We start from the raw sequence: 17,690 nt of genomic DNA, 5'->3' as shown, positions 1-17,690 counted from the left end.
ATGAATGTAAATAATAAAAACAATGATCAAAACACAATATAGTTGCGATGTCCACGAGCAATGTAAATATGTATCAAAAGGGCAAGATTTGAAGGTGAACCTATGTAAATTCAGTAGTTCATTTTCCAAGTATCTTTCACAGGCTATTCAGTGAAAATGCACCTTTCTAACAGACCGTGCTCAACAGCTCTGCTATCATCTAGGCTAAACGGAAGTGGGCCTTAATTACTACATTCAATTCAATCAAAATCTTAAAAAAGGAACATAACCTTTGCAGCTTTACCTGGATAAAAGCCTCAAGTACTGTACTGGCATTGATATTCAACAGAGTTATCCGAAAGGAGAGCTAAAGGACAATGACTATTTTAAAATAATGGGATTGTTTTGGTGGGTTTCCCGATTTTTTTTTTATTGACGTGATTTTACAACAAAGGCCCAATTGCCAAAATATTGTTGAGGCCTGTACCTGGCCCAGAAAATATGTCTTTGAGAGCCACTGCAATCTATATAATTGCCTAATCCTAGGCCCTTGTGACATTTGGGGTCCTGGGTGTGCTTTGCACATAGTAAGCGCTTAATAAATGCCATTATTTAAAAAAAATGACACAAAGCAGGCAAATATAAGTGACACAGTAGAGGAACCAGGTTTTCTTAAAACACAGCAATGACCTTCAAAGAGCTGGGTGGGCCCACTTTAACCAAACTTTAGGCTCCTTGAGGCTCCAGTATCATTCCCAAAATGTGCTTGCCCCTTCCCAAATGCTCTTGTGGAAGGGAATGCGTCTGTTACATTGTGCTCTCCCAAGCACTTAGTACAATGTACCTTCTTGAAAAGTTGGCTAAATTCTGCTCTTAACCACTATTTATGTTGGGAAGCAGTGTAGCCCAATGGAAGGAGCACAGGCCTGGGGGTCAGAGGAACTGATTTTTAATCCCGGCTCTGCCACCTGTCAGCTGTGTGACTTCGGGCAAGTCACTTAACTTCTCTGTGCCTCAGTTACATCTGTAAAATGGGGATTAGGACTGTGCGCCTCACGTGGGACATGGACGGTGTCCAATCTGATTAGCTTGTGTCTACTCCAGCACTTAGTACAGTGCCTGACACATCATAAACCCTTGAATACCACAAACCACACGCAAACACTCTCGCACTCTCTCACATTCTCTCACTCTCTCTCTTTAAAGAAGCTGGTGATTTGCTCCGGGTAATTGTCAAAGAATGAATCCCAAATGGATCCTGTTGAGTGTTGAGCCAATATTCTGCTGCTGTCAGATGCTTTGTTTTGCCAAGTCCAAGAGCCGTTTACTCTGTAATCACCAACACAAAGGACGGGCCCTATGGTGGAGACGGCTGCCAAAGTTCAAATGTCTCTCTGAAACCTGGCAACAAACCCATCCCGCTGCTTGGAGCTCCGGCATTTAAGATTTAGCTGGAACTGAACAAATTTCACTCTGAAATTCTCTCCCAAGAGCATGAGAAAATGTATTTCACTAGTAGAGGGTTTGATGTGGGTTTGGTTTGTTTTTTTTTTTTTTAATTCCCTTCATGATGAGCCTAATCCTATCTTTCAGTGTTTCACAGCTGCTCTAGGGCTGGAATGTTTTCTCTATAAAACACTCGAGCACACTGTTGAAAGTCAGAAAACATTTCTTTTTTTTTTAAGGAAAGATTTCTGTTTTCTGTAGGTGAGCTTGCAGTAGGGTTGAAAAAAGAAAAAGCTTTTCCCAGCCCTGCTACAGAAACTCAAGGGATACTCTGCTCTCGGCCCCTCTCTCTGCAGAACTTCCCGTACTTTACCGGGAATGACTCTCTAATCCTCAGTGCATTGCTGAGAGCCAGGTAGCCTCTTTGGGGCCCCCATTTGAGAGATGGGAAAGAAATGAAGGCCAAGAAACACTGATGTCATATAATGAATCATATAATGAATATAATGAAAGCAGGAAGGAAAGCTTTCTCCATCCCAGAGCAAAAGAGAAGCGCATCCCGGAATGCAAATTCAGTAATGTTCGGTCACTTGCCTGCATGGCCCGGTGATTCCCAAGCCCTTGGCCTGGGTCAGACCAGGTCTAAAATTCCTGCCTGGGCTTGGACCACCCCCACCTCCTACTTAGGTCTTGGGGCGCTACGTGGGGAAGGGATGGCCACAGAGCAGTATGGCCTAGTGGATAGAGCAAGGGTCTGGGTATCAGAAGCACCTGGGTTCTAATCCCGGCTCCACCTCTTGTCTGCTTTGTGACTTTGAGCGAGTCACTTCATTTCTCTAAGCCTCTGTTCTCTCATCTGTAAAATAGGATGACGACCGTGAGCCTTACATGGGACAGGGACCATGTCCAACCTGATTATCTTGTATCCACCCCAGTGCTTAGGACAGTGCCTGGAACAGAGTAAGCACGTCAATACAAAAGTTATTATTATTATGAGCATGGGACATGTCAGCGCAGCGCAGCTGAGGAACAATTCGGGTATGTTTTGCATGCCCTTCTGGTCCTGACCAACCACAGTTTATCAGGATTTAGCCCTGCTTGCTCAGCAGTCATTCTTTTAGGCTTGTGCTAGGCTTTATTGACTATAGAATTCATTTTTTATCTGCGGCTCAGTGGCTAGTGAGGCATAGGACAGGCTTCCTCTGGAGGCCTGTGTGGGCTTGGGCTAATCTTGGGGTCCCACAGGGCCAGGTTGGGGGCAGTCCTGGCCACCCCTCCAAAACTCCCACAATCACAGGTGTGTATGTCCACAGCTGCTGGGACTTAATCCCACAGGTGCCCGGGGCAACCATAATGTGCATTACCACCCCACGGGCAAGGCAGCATCCTCCCAAGTTTGGGAGAGTCAAGGTCACTTCTCAGCCTGCTCAGACCTGGGATAAACCGTTCGGGGCAGAAAACAGCGGGCTCAGGCTTGGACAAGGCTCTTCTGCACCAAACTCTGGGATTCTGAGCAATAGGAGAAAAATTCAGGTGGTGCTGGACAACAATCTGGGCCTTCTTCAATTAAACCACTAATTGCAGTCCTTCTTATCCTCCAGTCTAAGTTTACTCTCATTGCCGTATCTTTAGCCTCCGTGCCCACTGTCACTTGTCTCAAACCAGGTCTGGAAACCAAAGACAATGAAGACTGTGAGTCTTGTTGATCTGCTCCAAAGGCTGGAGTGCTAGGTAGTAACCTGGCTTAAAGCTTTAACCAAAGTGGCTCACACTAGGGAGACCACTCTGAACAGATATAATAATAATAATAATAATGGCATTTATTAAGTGCTTACTATGTGCAAAGCACTGTTCTAAGCACTGGGGAGGTTACAAGGTGATCAGGTTGTCCCACGGGGGGCTCACAGTCTTAATCCCCATTTTACAGATGAGGCCCAGAGAAGTGAAGTGACTTGCCCAAAGTCACCCAGCTGACAAGTGGCAGAGCCGGGATTTCAACCCATGACCTCCGACTCCAAAGCCCGGGCTCTTTCCACTGAGCCACGCTGCATCTCTGTCACATCTCATAAGCCCAAACTTCAGAAGGATTTTTAAAACTAGCAGAACCGCTAATGATGTTCGGGACCGTAGCTTTGTTTCACTGGCCCTAGACTAGCGGAACTCCTCAGCGAGTCACGAAGGACTCACCAAGCCATCGTGTGACCGAGCCACCTGAGTGAGGGAAAAACAAGCTGAGAGTTTCTGACATGTAGCTCTGCCTCCTCTTACTTATTTTACTGCCTGTTTCCCCTACTAAATTGTAAACCCCTTGAGGGCAGGAATCATGTCTATTAATTCTATTGCTCTCTCCCAAGCCCTCAGTATAGTGTCCTGCATTCAGATGGTGCTCAATAAATACAAGTGACTGATCTCACTTTCTGCTTTGGTTGAGATAAATCACCATTCATTCAATCATATTTACTGAGTGCTCATTGTGTGCAGAGCACTGTACTAAGTGCTTGGGAGAGTATAATACAACAATAGAGAGACACTTTCCTTGCCCACCACAAGCTTACACCCAAACTCCTCAGAATATCTCTGTACAATGAGGATAATCATATTTTTGGGAATGTTACCATGGTGTGTTAACATTGTTATAGAAGCTGAAGTTAAAGCATAAAGGTGGACTCTAACTGTTGGGGCACCTCCTAATTCCCCTCTGAAGAAAGATGCTTTCTCCTCTCTTTCCACTGGTACAGTGGTGAAGTTCATTGAGCACCTTCTCAGCTTTATCACTCAGTATCAGAGGAACTTCATTCGTAGATTTTCCTTCTTAAAAAAAAAAAGAGGGCACCCTGAATTATGAGATATCAGCCAATATAGTGTAGGAGAACACTACTACATGGAGGAAGAGGTAACAGACAGGGAAACATGAGGGAAAGAAAAAAGCAAGGCTAAGGGGAAATTTATCTGCATAATTTGCCACTTTTTACGGTATTGTGAAGCGCTTACTATGTTCCAGGCTCTGTACTGAGCACCAGGGTAGAGAACAGGCGATCAGGTTGGACACAGCCCGTGTCCGTCATGGGGCTCACAGTCTTAATCCCCATTTCACTGAGGCCAAAGAAGTTACATTACTTGCCCAAAGTCACACAGCAGCCAAGTGGCAGAGCCAGGATTAGAACCCAGTTTCACACCTGAACACACGCACCATCCACTTCATCGTAATAGCACATAATACAAAAGGCAACTAAGGAAGCTGTTTGGAGGGGATTGAATTAAGGTGAAGCAAGCTCTCCTCCTCAGTGTGTTGGTCAAGCCAACACTCTCTTCCCCCTCCTCTTCCTGACAGCCCCGCTACTTCTGAAGGAGGAGAGGTGACTTCTGCAGCCCCACTGAAATGATTTATCTATTGTCCACTGACCGTGGTCAACCAGCTGGCTGGAAACTAACCTTACACACAATTTCTGACCTCAGGAATGTCACCACCTCTGGAAACCACAAGGATTCTTCCCTCTATGCCTGTGTCTCAATGCAGCCACCGACAAAGCGGGCAGATAATCAAAACAATCAGTGCTGTAAGTGACAGTTCTTCCACATATTACATACCGAGTTCCTACTGGCCTAAAACCACATACCACGATTAGCCCACAGGGCCCCTGCCTCCCCCTCAAAATGGGGCGGTGGCTGTAACAGACACAGAGAAGCACTCAGAGAGAACCAATGCTCCTTGGTCTGTTGTGACTGGTGCCGATCTCCGCATCTGAGATGGCGTTCGGGGGACTCCAGGTGCAATGAGAAGGGAGCGGTGAAGGATCAAACAGTCAAATCCGAGGGACAAGTGGTAGTAGTAGTAGCAGCAGCACCGCCGCCACTTACTGGGTGCTGACTTGGTGGAGTGCACTATACTGGGCCCTTGGGAAGTATGGACTCATTAAGTGACACACTTCCTGTCCACGAGGAGCTTAAACTCTAATGGGGGGGACAGTGTCTTTTAGCCTAGGGAGGGGAACATTGCAGAGATAAGGATGGACTTTCAGCAGTTGGCAATTAGGGCGGACGAATGGCTGGTCATCTACGTGTAGGTGCTCAGAAACTCTGCTCTCATTAGTTTAGAGTGAAGCTGCACAATACACCCTGAGGTGTGCGGACACTTCGGACAGACAGAAAGCACACTCCCCTTTCGTGGATTCCTGAAGAACCCATGAAAGAAGAAACCAAAACATCCCACAAAGCCACTCACCAGCCCTCGGCTCGGAGGTCTTTGGGTGTTAAACGGAAATCTCTCTATAGAAATATAGCAATTTCCCTCCACGGGGCTTGGGCAGGCAAGGCGGTCTGATTTAATGGAACTGAATTTATTTTAATGGTACTTATTATGGGCTTATTATGTACCAAGCACAATATTAAAACACTGGGGTAGATACAAGACAATCAGTTTGGACGCTCCCTACTTGGGGCTCCACAGTCTAAATGAAGATTTACTCATTTTACAGGTGAGGGAACTGAGGCCCAGAGAAGTTAAGTGAGCTGCCCGAGGTCACACAGCAAACAAGTGGCAGAGGCGGCATTGGAACCGAGATCCTCTGACTCTCCGAACACGCTCTTTCCACTAGACGACGCTGCTTCCCATTTCATTCGTATCCGTGTGGGTTTGAAATGTAAAAGGAAAATACCTCTCTCCCCGCGTTCTCCCCATGTCATTAACAGGCACAGCTATGTAGGATCAAGCCAATAAATCATCTGGACAGAAAGTGACTAAGGGCAGGATTAATTTCATTATCATCCTTCAACAGATCGGTGTCTAGCACAGCCAACGTCTCCACTGAAGGCTCATTCTCAATCTCCCTGGGCAGGCTGCACCCGCGCCCTGCTGACAGCTGTAGCGGCTCTTCATCCTCCCTGCTCAAGCTACTCGTTCTGTCTTTCCCAATTAATGGAAATGGCTGGAACTCCCCCATTCCCCTCCCTCACACTCCCAAACCCATTAGCGTGCCTTATCATGGTGGCTGAGAGACCCACTAACGTGAGCGAAGCTCCCTTTTCACAGTCACGCAGGCAAACAAATCCGTCAAATGCTCAAAAATTGGCCGCTGGCCCCTTCCTTCCTCTCCCCCTTGTCCCCCCTCCATCCCCCCCATCTTACCTCCTTCCCTTCCCCACAGCACCTGTATATATGTATATATGTTTGTACATATTTATTACCCTATTTATTTTACTTGTACATATCTAGTCTATTTATTTTATTTTGTTAGTATGTTTGGTTTTGTTCTCCGTCTCCCCCTTTTAGACTGTGAGCCCAATGTTGGGTAGGGACTGTCTCTATATGTTGCCAATTTGTACTTCCCAAGCGCTTAGTACAGTGCTCTGCACATAGTAAGCGCTCAATAAATACGATTGATGATGATGATTGATGATGATGAAGCCAGGGCGTGAGGGAGGGGCTTCAGCTCCACCACCTCCCCCGGCTGCCCAAGGCGCTCCATGTGAGGTGCTCTCGTGCGGGAAGGGGACAGCGAGCATAACGCTGGCAAATCACCTGTGCCGCCTTGGCCTGAGTCAGCAGGGGAGAAGGCCGTGACAGAGAGCCTGATAAGCAGAGAGGTGGCCACAGTGGTGGAGAGCTAGCCCGGAGGGAAACCCCCAACTGTGGGAGCTCCAGCCTGGCCACTGCCATCTCCAAACAGGTTAATTTTACATCAGGATGTCCTGGATTCCCTCTGTGGGACCGCGGTTGCACACTTTTGTTAGCTCTTCCATTGCTAACATGGGGGCCCAGAGCGTGAATACACAGGTCTGCTTCTTTCTTTCCCCCAGAGCCCCCATTTCACCCCTTCTCTATATTCAGGCTGGTCAGGGCAAGGCTTGTTATGTCTCAGACCTTCTTGTCCACAGAGGGACTGCTGGAAGGAGGGTGAGGGAGAAGAAAAGTCTCTAAGCCTTCAGATTGGGTCTGGAAGAGTTTACCTCAGCTGCTCGGGCTGCTAATTGAAAACTCTTGCCTTTGATGTCGTATGGCCCTCTCCCTGACCCCTGCACTTAGCCAGGATATTGGAGGAGGTGCAGAGAGATAGCTGGAAATTCTCAAAACAAACAGGAAATTGGAAGCTTCTTTAGCAGAAGCAACCTTCAATGAAAAGTTACTGTGCCCTGTACAAGTAGCCAAAACATTTTTATTGGCACCAAAGGGCTTAATGGTGTAACTGAATTCTACTACTGAGTCAGGGCACTATCCACTGATGGCTGGAAAGACAAAGAAGTAGAAAACCAGATCAAAAGCACCAGTCTGGACTTTAGGAGTTTTTTTTTTCTTATAGCATTTGTTAAGTGCTGTGTGCCTGGCACTGTTCTAAGCGCTGGGGTAGACACACGGTAATCAGGTTGGATATAATCCCTGTTCCACATGGGGCCCACAGTCTTAATCCCCATTTTACAGAAGAGGTAACTGAGGCACAGAGAAGTGAAGTGACCTGCCTGAGGTCACACAGCAGACAAGAGAAGCTGCGTGGCCTGGTGGATAGAGGTCGGGCCTGGGAGACAGAAGGACCTGGGTTCTAGTCCTGGCTCCACCACTTGTCTGCTCTCCACTTGCCTGCTTTTATCAGGTCTCCTCTAACGGCGGGGTTGGGTTCTTCAAGAAATCATATGGCCCATATTTGCATCTAGACCAATGCCCCACATCAGCCCACACCCACATCCGCCACTACATCATGTTCTATCCAGACAGACACACGTTGTCGGAAGACCATTCCCAAATTCCCCAATAACATTCTACCCACAACTTGTAGTGAAAACCTGCATTATGGCAGAGCTGACTCTTTACTGCTTCTGGGAGCAGTGATAGCCAACAAAGCAGAAATTTGCCTGGGAGAGCAATACGGATGCCACTGGTGGAAAACAGGTCTAGGCCTGGGATATGGGGAGAACCAGGCACCCCGAAGAGAGGGGAGCCAGGAAACTAAGCTGAAAAAGAGGGAAAAATCTCAAAGCCAAAACAGCTTTGGAGTCTCAAGAAGCTGGAGGGCAGTAAAAGCCTCAGGACCTTCAGTAAAGGAGAAGAAGAGATAAAGGCAAATTGGGCCTGGGAAAAATCTCTAATGAGGAGGCTAAGTTGGTGGTTAGCCAAACCCGCAACACCAAAACCACTTCAAAGGCAAAACCAACGAGCTTTTCTATTTGGGTGTTCTGGGAGGCTGTTGATGGAAGAGAGGGCCTCACCGCCTGGTTTGGCTGCAGTAGCTCCTGGAGACCATTGCCAGAAATCTCAGGGCAGCTGGAGCTTCTGCACTCCCCTCTGGGTCCCAAAAGCATCTGCGCTGGGCAGCTGCCGCTTCTGCCCATCACTCATTTTGCCCCACCCGTGCTAACAGCTCATCAGCGGTTCATTTCTTCTTACCTCATAATGACCAATGGTGTTTAACTTCATTATCCCATCTTCCAGAATCACGGAAGAACCATCTATATCTAAAAGTTCTTTCTGACGGGCATCCATCTGCAGCTCTAAAACATAAAAAATAGATAAAAAATTTCAAATGAGACCCGTCCACATGAAATCCCACCCTGTTACTCTCAAAGATTTGAATAAAACCGCAGCAAGATGCAGGCGTGTCAACTGGCCTAGTCGGTGATCTGGTGGCCTCATAGGTACCAGGAAGTAGCACTGGTAACTCTGGTTTTTTTTTACCATTTCCCCAGGGTGACCTAGTTGAGGCTTTGCTCAGAAGCCATAGGATCAACAACTTTGAGGTGAAGCAGCATCTCCGTGGTCTGTGTTGGGAGACTTGGGGCTACTTTCGAAAGAAAGCCCTGTTAACTTTTATGGGACACCCGATCAATCGGGCTGAAATCCCCTCTTCATCACAGCCTGCCACTTCTCATCAATCAATCACTGTCACTGCTGACGTGTTGACTTTGGGCTCTTGCTGCAGGCTGAGGCCATCTCACGTAGCAGCTCCAATCCGCCTAATGTCATAAAATTAAATGTTTTCTTGCACAGATACAGTTAGTATCTAACCACGCTGAATCGACCCCAGGACTTAGCACGATGCTAGGCACAAAGTCAGTGCTCGATAAACACCATACTTATTATGTATCTCATTACAACAGTTCGGCCACAACGTGTGTTTTCACTATATGTCGGCTAGAACTGAATGGAAGAATTAGGGGTCGGTTGTCCGCCCACCTGCAGAGAAAGTGAGGCGGCTTTGGAGAAACAGCTGCGGACCTGCCTGCAATGGTCGAGGCATTAAGTATCACAGACAGATTTCTCCTTAATGTGGGGTTCTTCAGCATAACTCCCGTGTTACAGGAGAATTGACTATATTTCCTGGAATTTAGCAGGCGAGAACAATGCAAACTCGTTGCTGAAATTAGACAGCTGAACTAGACTGCGATCTGGAGTCACTAAGAAATTTGGCCTAGCCTGTGGCTGTTTTTAAAGGATTCAGTGCATATATTAGGTCAGCCTGGAAAATGGTTTCCAGAGATGATCAGGTCTGTTAAAACAACCATCTGCCCCACTGGACTTGCACCAAGCCCACCCACATTTCCCAATGCCATTCCCTCCCCCACTCCAAATCGCTAGGTTAAGAAAATACAAGCATCTACTTACAGCAAACCCTCAGAGAGACAGAGTCCCATGAAACCAAACAAAGAGGGAACAAAAAGATAAGACAGAGCACATCGGATTTCTTTAAGGCTCACCCCTTACCCTCTCTAGTCCCTCCCTAAATTCTCATTTTCATGTTTGTGTTAAGAGTAAGATGAAGTTTCCCTGATCTTACCAGATCTTCCCTCAGGCCTGGTATCAGTATTACATTCAGCTGTATTGATCGAGCCCCATCTGTGGGCAGAGCATTGGATCAAGGGCTCAAAGAACAAACAAAAAATGTAAAGGGTGTGATTTCTGCCCTTGAGGAGTTTACAATCAAATGGGGGAGATAGTTGTAGATGTGAGTTGGTAAACAGACTGCAGTTAAAAGGGGAGAGACTAAACACAAGTGAACAGGTAAATTATATATAAAGAGATAAATAATGAATGCTGATGTGCCTGAGGGGGATGGCATGCCCAGAAAGGTGGAGGGAATGTCTTCTGGAGGTGGTGATTTGGGAGGAGAGCTCTGAAGGAGATGAGGGGTGTGCTTTGGTGAGGCTGAGTGGGAAGAGTGCGGCGGGCAGAAGGAAAGAGATGAGCAATGTGTCAGAATGGGGAGAGTCAAAGAGATGGATAGGAGGTTTGCTATGGAGGAGAGACTATCATAAACTGGGGTATGATGGGAGACAAGAACAGACAAATATGGAGACGGCAGATAGAGAGTGTCTTGAAGCTGACGGTTAGGAGTTTTTGTTAGATACAAGAACTCTCGGCTAGCTCTCTTAATTTGCTCATGAAAGCAGATGTTAAATAAAAGAGCGGCTAACCAATGCATATGTTCCCAGAGTACAATGATGCACTCTCAAAATTCAAAAATTGACCCAACCTTTCAAAATATGTTATAAACAGGAATTAAAACACAACAGGGTTAAGGGATCGGAAGGCAAAAGATTAGGAATTATATTTTTGTGTGTGTCCAAGCAAGTCTTTAATTTTCAAGTGTTCTCTTTCACATCCCATACACCAGTGTGTGAACACACTAGCGATCTATCATTACTTAATGCCCATCACACAACAAAGAGCTGTTGAAATAGGCTTTTGATATATCTAAGTCAAAGTACTTCAAGAGTTGAGTGGGGGTAGGGAAGGAGACAGAGAGGGGAAAGATGGGAGGTTTTGGAGTCAAAGTAAACTTTGCAGTCACTGTAAAACCAGAGCATTAGTGTCAAGAAAGAGAGCACTCTAGAGAAAGTCTGGCTTTAAAATATTCAGCATTATTGGGAAAGAGCTTAAAAGAAGTCCATTACAGCAGGGGATCCTTGTACAAGACGACATGGAAAGTCACTGGAGGTTTTTTGGGTTTTTCTGAGAAGGGGAGTGGGGTGTTACGATCAGCATTTGAGAAATGGGATATGCAAGACGGCCTGAAGAGAGGAGACACAGGAGGCAGGGAGTAGGCTAGCTGGGAGGTGATGAGAGTATAGGGCAGGGAGGGAGAGGAAGGTGCCGATCCATGAAATATCACAGAGGAAGAGCCAGCAAGGCTAAAAGGCAGACAGACATAATGTGGGAGGAACACGAGACCCAGAGCAGGCAAGGATGACTCTATGATTGTACGGAGGCATCATCAGTGATGATGGAAAATTAGGAAGATAAAACTGTTCAGGTGTGGAGATGAGGAGCTCAGTTTCGGCCCACTGAGCAACTCTATATTTTGGAGTTTGACTTGGAAGAATTTATTAGGTTTTAACTGTCCGCTTCATAATTTCTCTTGGAGAAGAAATGATCCTCACTTGCTGCTGCTACGGGGGAGTTTTTTTAGTCCTCCTTTCTCCCTAACCCATTATCTGTTGTGAAGTCCTGTGAGGCTGGCTTGGGCAGGCTCTACTGAGAACTTAAGAAATATTGAGGAGCATTTTGGTGGGTCAGGCCCCTGCCACTATACTTACGCACAGGGTCTCATTTTCAGAGTGGGATATAGTCTGAAAACAAATTCACAGCAGAGGCTTCTTAATGCACAAGTAATGCAGACAATATACTTAACACTATATACTGAAAAACTTCAGACATAAAACGTGCAAATTATGGTACATTTTAAGGCAGAGAGATCTTTAGAGGTTAGCATCGCCTTTGACCGTCTGAACAAGCAAATCAAAATCATGCACAGGCCTACCCTTTTTACACTTTTCAGTGTAAAGGGAATTAAATCAATGACATCGTCTCGGTGTAGCTCTAAGTCTTACTATGGAAACAGCAAACTCTAAAACTAATGGTCATTGCTATGTCATATGTTTCCCAAGAGGATTCCTCGCAAGATGTCACTTCCCAAAATTCTAACAAAACTGTCCACTATGACCACGGGCCTGGGTGATACTTAGAAACAAGAGACACGAGGCAGGGATCATCAAGCACCAGAGGACATTAGCAATCTTCCACCCCAACGCTGGCTTACCAAGGCCAATTTCATTCAGTTGAAGACCATAAAGAGAACCATTTTTGCTTAAAAAAGCTTGAAAAATCTTTTCCTTGGCTTGCCCTATGGTATCACAATCCAGAACATTTACTGGGATAATCCGACAGACGTCAGCACTTTCATTTTCTGGGATTTTGTCAAACACGACATTTAGTGCCTAAAAGAGTAAAAACACGATTTCAAAGCCTATTAGATAATCATAACATAAAAGGCATTCATAAGCGATACAAACTTTTGCAATTCCTAATAATCCCTTTGACAGCCTATCAGCAAACATTGTCTTCTATTACACCACATTAACTGTTTTCAACATTTCATTCTTCCAAGGAAAAGCTAAAAATGGAAGCGTCCACCACAATCAGATATTAATAAATACCTATCTTAAAAAGGAAACATTTAAAAATTTGATATGGCCAGAGCAACACGTGACAATGGCCATGAGAGAGATTCAACTGCCGATTAGAAAGCATTGTGTTTTTATTATTAACCTGATCGTAAATCTCCATCCAAGTTTCTAGAGCAATGCCCAGTCGGTGTGGGACTATGTTACAATGCTTCAGGATGAGCCTGAGTGATGTTTCAAGTGTCGGGAAAGATGTCTGTACACGACAGCCTGAAGGGTTACTCTATAATGCACCACTAATTACCACTAGGAACTGTGCTCAGGAGTTCTCAGAGTTTGCTCATTATTATTTCCTCACTCTCCCTTCCTTCCTTCATTTCACTGCTTAGCACCCTTAACATTTTCCCACCCTCGTGGCCTAGTGGAAAGTCTGGAAGTCACTGGACTCGGGTTCTAATGACAGCTCCACCAATGGTCTGCTGTATGACCTTGGGAATGTCACTTAACTTCTCTGAGCCTTTCCTCATCTGTAATACCTGTATTCCCCACCCATTACACTGTGAGCCCAATGTGGGACAGGCACTGTGTCCAACCTGATTATCCTCTTAGTGCTTAATAGTGCTCGGCACATAGTAAGCACTTAAATCCCTTGTTTGTCTTATGCTGTTGAGTTGTCTCCGACCCATAGCGACACCCAAAACACCCCACCTCCATCTGCAATTGTTCTGGTAGTGTACCCAGAGACTTTTCTTGGTAAAAATGCGGACGTGGTTTACCATCTCCTCCTTCCGCACAGTTAACTTGAGTCTCCATCCTCGAGTCTCTCCCATGCCTCTGCTGCCCGGCACAGGGGAGTTCTGACTTGTAGCAGATTATCTTCCACTCTCTAGCCAAGCTAGGAATGGAATGGGTATGCCTCTGCTTGACTCTCCCTCCCGTAGTTGAGACTGGTAGAGTACTGGAAACTCTCCAGGTGTGACCCTGAGAGGGGCACTTAAATCCCACAATCATTATTATTACTTATGATATTCCTTTCAGACACAAGCTGTTGGCTGCAGTAAGGTGTGATGCCTTGGAGCAGGTTGGTAGTTTCCTCCCTCCCACCATCTTGTGACTGAGGGTAGCACGTTTTGTGATCACATCAGCAGAGTGAAGCAGAGAAGTTTCCAAGCTCACCTACCCACAAAAACCTTCATCCGACCCACACACGATTGTCCCTGAAAGACCTTGAGTAAATTTTGCCTCTTTGCTCTGTGACTCAGTCTCTTCATGGGAATAATACCATTAACATGAAAATAAAAATGAAAGTTAACCATCATCTTCAGAAGCCTACGCTAATTACATCCGCCCCAGACTTCAAGATGCTTCCTTTTGGGGATATTGTAAGCAAGAGTTAACGTTTGATAGGTGCTCCTGACTTTAAACAGTTCTGGATATGTAATGAATGCTTTCCCTGAAAACAACAACAAAAAAAACCTTAATGGAATGTAAAACAACATAAATTTACTGACTAGGCAGCTTGCTGGGTGAAAAAGGTAAAATGACATTTCACTGAGCCTACTGAGAATACTCAGAGTGAAGTCTGACATAAATTGATTATTCTGTATTCATTTCTACACTGTGAACACTTAGGGTTCAGGCAGCAATTTCTTAAAGTATAAAAGTATTAAAAGCCTTTCAGGCTTCTTTAGTCCTTTAAAATTTCCCTCTCGCCACGCACCCTAGAAACAGGGAAAGCTGAGTTTTGCTGTACTTAAGGTGACAGAACAGCTGCTGGGTTTTTTTTCTATGTCAGCACAAATAATTCCTCATTTCGTTTAAGGACTTGGTTTCAGTTTAAGATCTAGCTCAGAAGGTATTTCCTTTCCATGGAATCGAAGGGACTTGGAAGACATGTTCTCTATTAAACTGAGCAAAAAGACCCGAAAACCCATGCTGCCCTGAAGGGTAAGGCTGTTGTAAGTGACAGAATTTGACATAATCTAGAGGTGGAGCAGGTAAATATTCACTCACAGTCGGTCGACAGGATGGCCCGTCAATATATGAGCAAGAGGATAAGTGACTATTTTCCAATGAGCTGCAGGAGTTATCATAGAAACAAGCCAGGGGGAGAAGGGGACGGAGGAGAGAAGGGGATGGAGAGGAGCAGGCCTTGCTTTTCCCACTCATTTGGCAATTTTATTTTTTAAATTCTTTTTATGGTATTTGTTAAGCACTTACTATGTGCCAGGCACTGTACTAAGCGCTGGGAGAGATACAAGCTAATAAGGTTGGACATAGTCCATGTCCCACATGGGGCTCACAGTCGTAGTCCCCGTTTTACAAATGAGGTAACAGAGGCCCAGAGAATTGAAGTGGCTTACCCAAGGTCACCCAGCAAACAAGTGGCAGAGCCAGGATTAGAACCCACATCCTTCTGACCCCCAGGCATGCGCTCTATCCATTAGGCCAGGCTACTTCTCATTGTCAGTGTCATGAGCAGCAGAGGGCCCATTCGTGCCATGACCAGCACGGGACCACATCCTCGTGGGGCACTAAAGCCCTACACACTGACCGCAAGCACTGCAAGGAAGAAGCCACACTATGCTCCTCTTCTGAAATGTCCCAGCATTTGGTATGTAGCAGTTGCCTGCATGGGCACCTAGTCAATCCCAAAGATCTATTTTCTCTCTGGGGAACTGGGAGATCCTGGAAGAGATCAGCGTGGCCTTGCAGAAGGAACACGGGCCCGAGAGCCAGGAGCCAGGAGGCCCTTCCAGTTGCCTGCTACATAATCCTGGCCAAGTCACTTAACTTGGCTGTGTCTCAGTTTCCTCATTTGTACAATGGGAATTTGATACCTGTTCCCCCTTCCACTCAGACGGCAAGCCCCACATGGACCGGGCACTCTGTCTGATCTGATTGAGCTGCATCTACCTCAATGCTTAACGGAGCACAGAATAAGTGCTTTAAAAATACCACATTTATTAGGCCAAGGCTCGCTCTTGTCCCACAGAGCCATCTGCTGCCACCCGAAGAAGCAGCTTGGTGCTTTGACTGGGAAAAGGATGGGAGGAGGAGGGAAAAGGGCAGAGGTAAATGGATTCAATAGCTTCAGTATTTCGGCGGGGTCACCTAAGTGACCTCGGAGAACAATTTAGCCTCTTCTAGCCTCAGTTTCCCAACAGGGAACTACATTTGAATGAGGCTTTTTGCTTGGTTGATATAAAGCACTCTGCATCATATGACTTGGACAAATAATGGGGACTGGTAAATAGACTGATGAGAAGCATTGTACAGAAAAGAGAATTCCTTAAGTTTATGCCCACTGTGGCCGTTAATTAGGTTTGTATTTCATTTGCTTAAAATTTTTTCACTGTCTGTAAACCCTCTGTGTTTCTACCTGCATCAGACCTGCCCATCCAACTGTATGCACTAAGGGCGTGGACTGGGACTTTTAAACTCACTGTGTTCAGCAGCTGGTCAAGTCCCTCAAGTCGGAAGTCTCTGAGATGCTGTTGGTGGTAATGATGACTTAGTCATCTTGACAGGCTGCCAGCACAAAACATCACCATCCTCATTCCCAAGACAACAGTCACTGAGTGCCTACTGTGGTCAAACTAAATTGAACGGAAAGGGCGTAGACTTTTTCCAATCGGCACCTGCAACCAGGGTATTAACTCAGGGATCAAAAAAAAAATCTGACAAAATTTGACATTCACTGGAAACAAATTATGTGATTTGCTGAGGTGTTTTCCTTCATTTTTTTCCTCTTCTGGTTAGTAAGTTTCGGTTTAATTCGTGGCTGAGAACCAGAGGTGGAGGAGAGTGGAGGAAGGTGGGGGCCGGAAAGGGAAGGGGGATGAGGACGGGGAGTGGGGTGGGTGGCGATGGAGGTGAGCATTAATATGGAATGAGAGCAAGGTGCCAACTGGGAGGATGGCAATGGGAAGTCCTAATCCACCCAGGTAGATGGTTAAAAACTGGGGAATACCATCAGCTTTTGTAATAGGATCCTGGCTCGGGCAGGGACACAACAGAAAATGCTGTTCCTCTCCCATATGCTTTGTGCAAGGATTGTGCTGCAATTTCCAGAGTCTGCAATAGAAACCGAGCAGCTTTCTCAGGGAAATAAAAACTACACTTGGGCAATATGGAAGGAAATTACATAACCTTGTACTGAAGTAGGTATTAGTTCCGTGTCAGCCTTCTTGCAGACCTCCGTCTCCAGTCTCTCTTTTCTTCAATCTGCTGCTCAAATCATTTTTCTAGATCATTTTGCTCACATCTGCCCACTTATCAAGAACGTCCAATGGTTCATTCAATCGTATTTATTGAGCGCTCACTGTGTGCAATGGTTCCAATGGCTGCCCATTCCTATCTGGCAATTTGCTTTAAGGCACTCGATCAGCTCTCTCTCCTACTTAACGCTGGCTCCTCTGCCACTGCAGTCTACCTCGCAAGCTTTGCTCCTCTCAAGCCAACCAACCCATCACTGGGCCTCTTTCTCATCTCTCTCACCATCGGCCTCTTGTTCACACCTTCTCTTTTGGCTGGAACACTCTCTGCTTCACATCTGGCAGAACAATCATATTTATTGAGTGCTTATTCTGTGCAGAGCACTGTACTAAGCACTTGGGAGAGTTCAATATAACAGAGTTGGTAGACAAGTTCCCTACTCACAAGGAGCTTACAGTCTAGAAGCAGATCACTGCTCTCTCCATCCTCAAAGTCTTTAGGAAATTACATCTTCTACTCGATCTCTCATTTCCCCACCCCACACCCATCTACTGCCTCTTCAGCACTTCTTCAGGCAACTAGATACTCTCCATGAAGCATTTATGCAGATAGGTTTTTAATCTTGTTTCTTCTCCCTACCTGTAAATTCTTTAAGTGTC

The 17,690-nt window shown here is 45.9% G+C and overlaps 1 protein-coding gene and 1 pseudogene across 2 annotated transcripts in view; both read right to left on the bottom strand.

The window, feature by feature from the left end:
- PLXNC1 (plexin C1) overlaps window positions 1–17,690 on the bottom strand; it is a 136,123-nt gene that overhangs the window by 13,698 nt on the left and 104,735 nt on the right. Inside the window, exons 22-23 of one of the 2 annotated variants that reach the window (XM_038756939.1) lie at window positions 12,450–12,627; window positions 8,801–8,904 (exon numbers count right to left, since the gene is read on the bottom strand). In XM_038756939.1, coding sequence (XP_038612867.1) covers window positions 8,801–8,904; window positions 12,450–12,627 — 282 coding nt within the window. Of the gene's footprint in view, window positions 1–8,800; window positions 8,905–10,489; window positions 11,980–12,449; window positions 12,628–17,690 lie in introns of those variants that run through there. The other variant, XM_038756940.1, reaches the window with a different exon arrangement.
- LOC119937320 lies at window positions 13,674–13,804 on the bottom strand (annotated as a pseudogene).

Source organism: Tachyglossus aculeatus, chromosome 14 (assembly GCF_015852505.1).
Source record: "Tachyglossus aculeatus isolate mTacAcu1 chromosome 14, mTacAcu1.pri, whole genome shotgun sequence".
NCBI lineage: Eukaryota > Metazoa > Chordata > Mammalia > Monotremata > Tachyglossidae > Tachyglossus > Tachyglossus aculeatus.
Note: the sequence above shows the minus strand (reverse complement) of the source record. Positions and strands in the feature narration are given on the sequence as shown.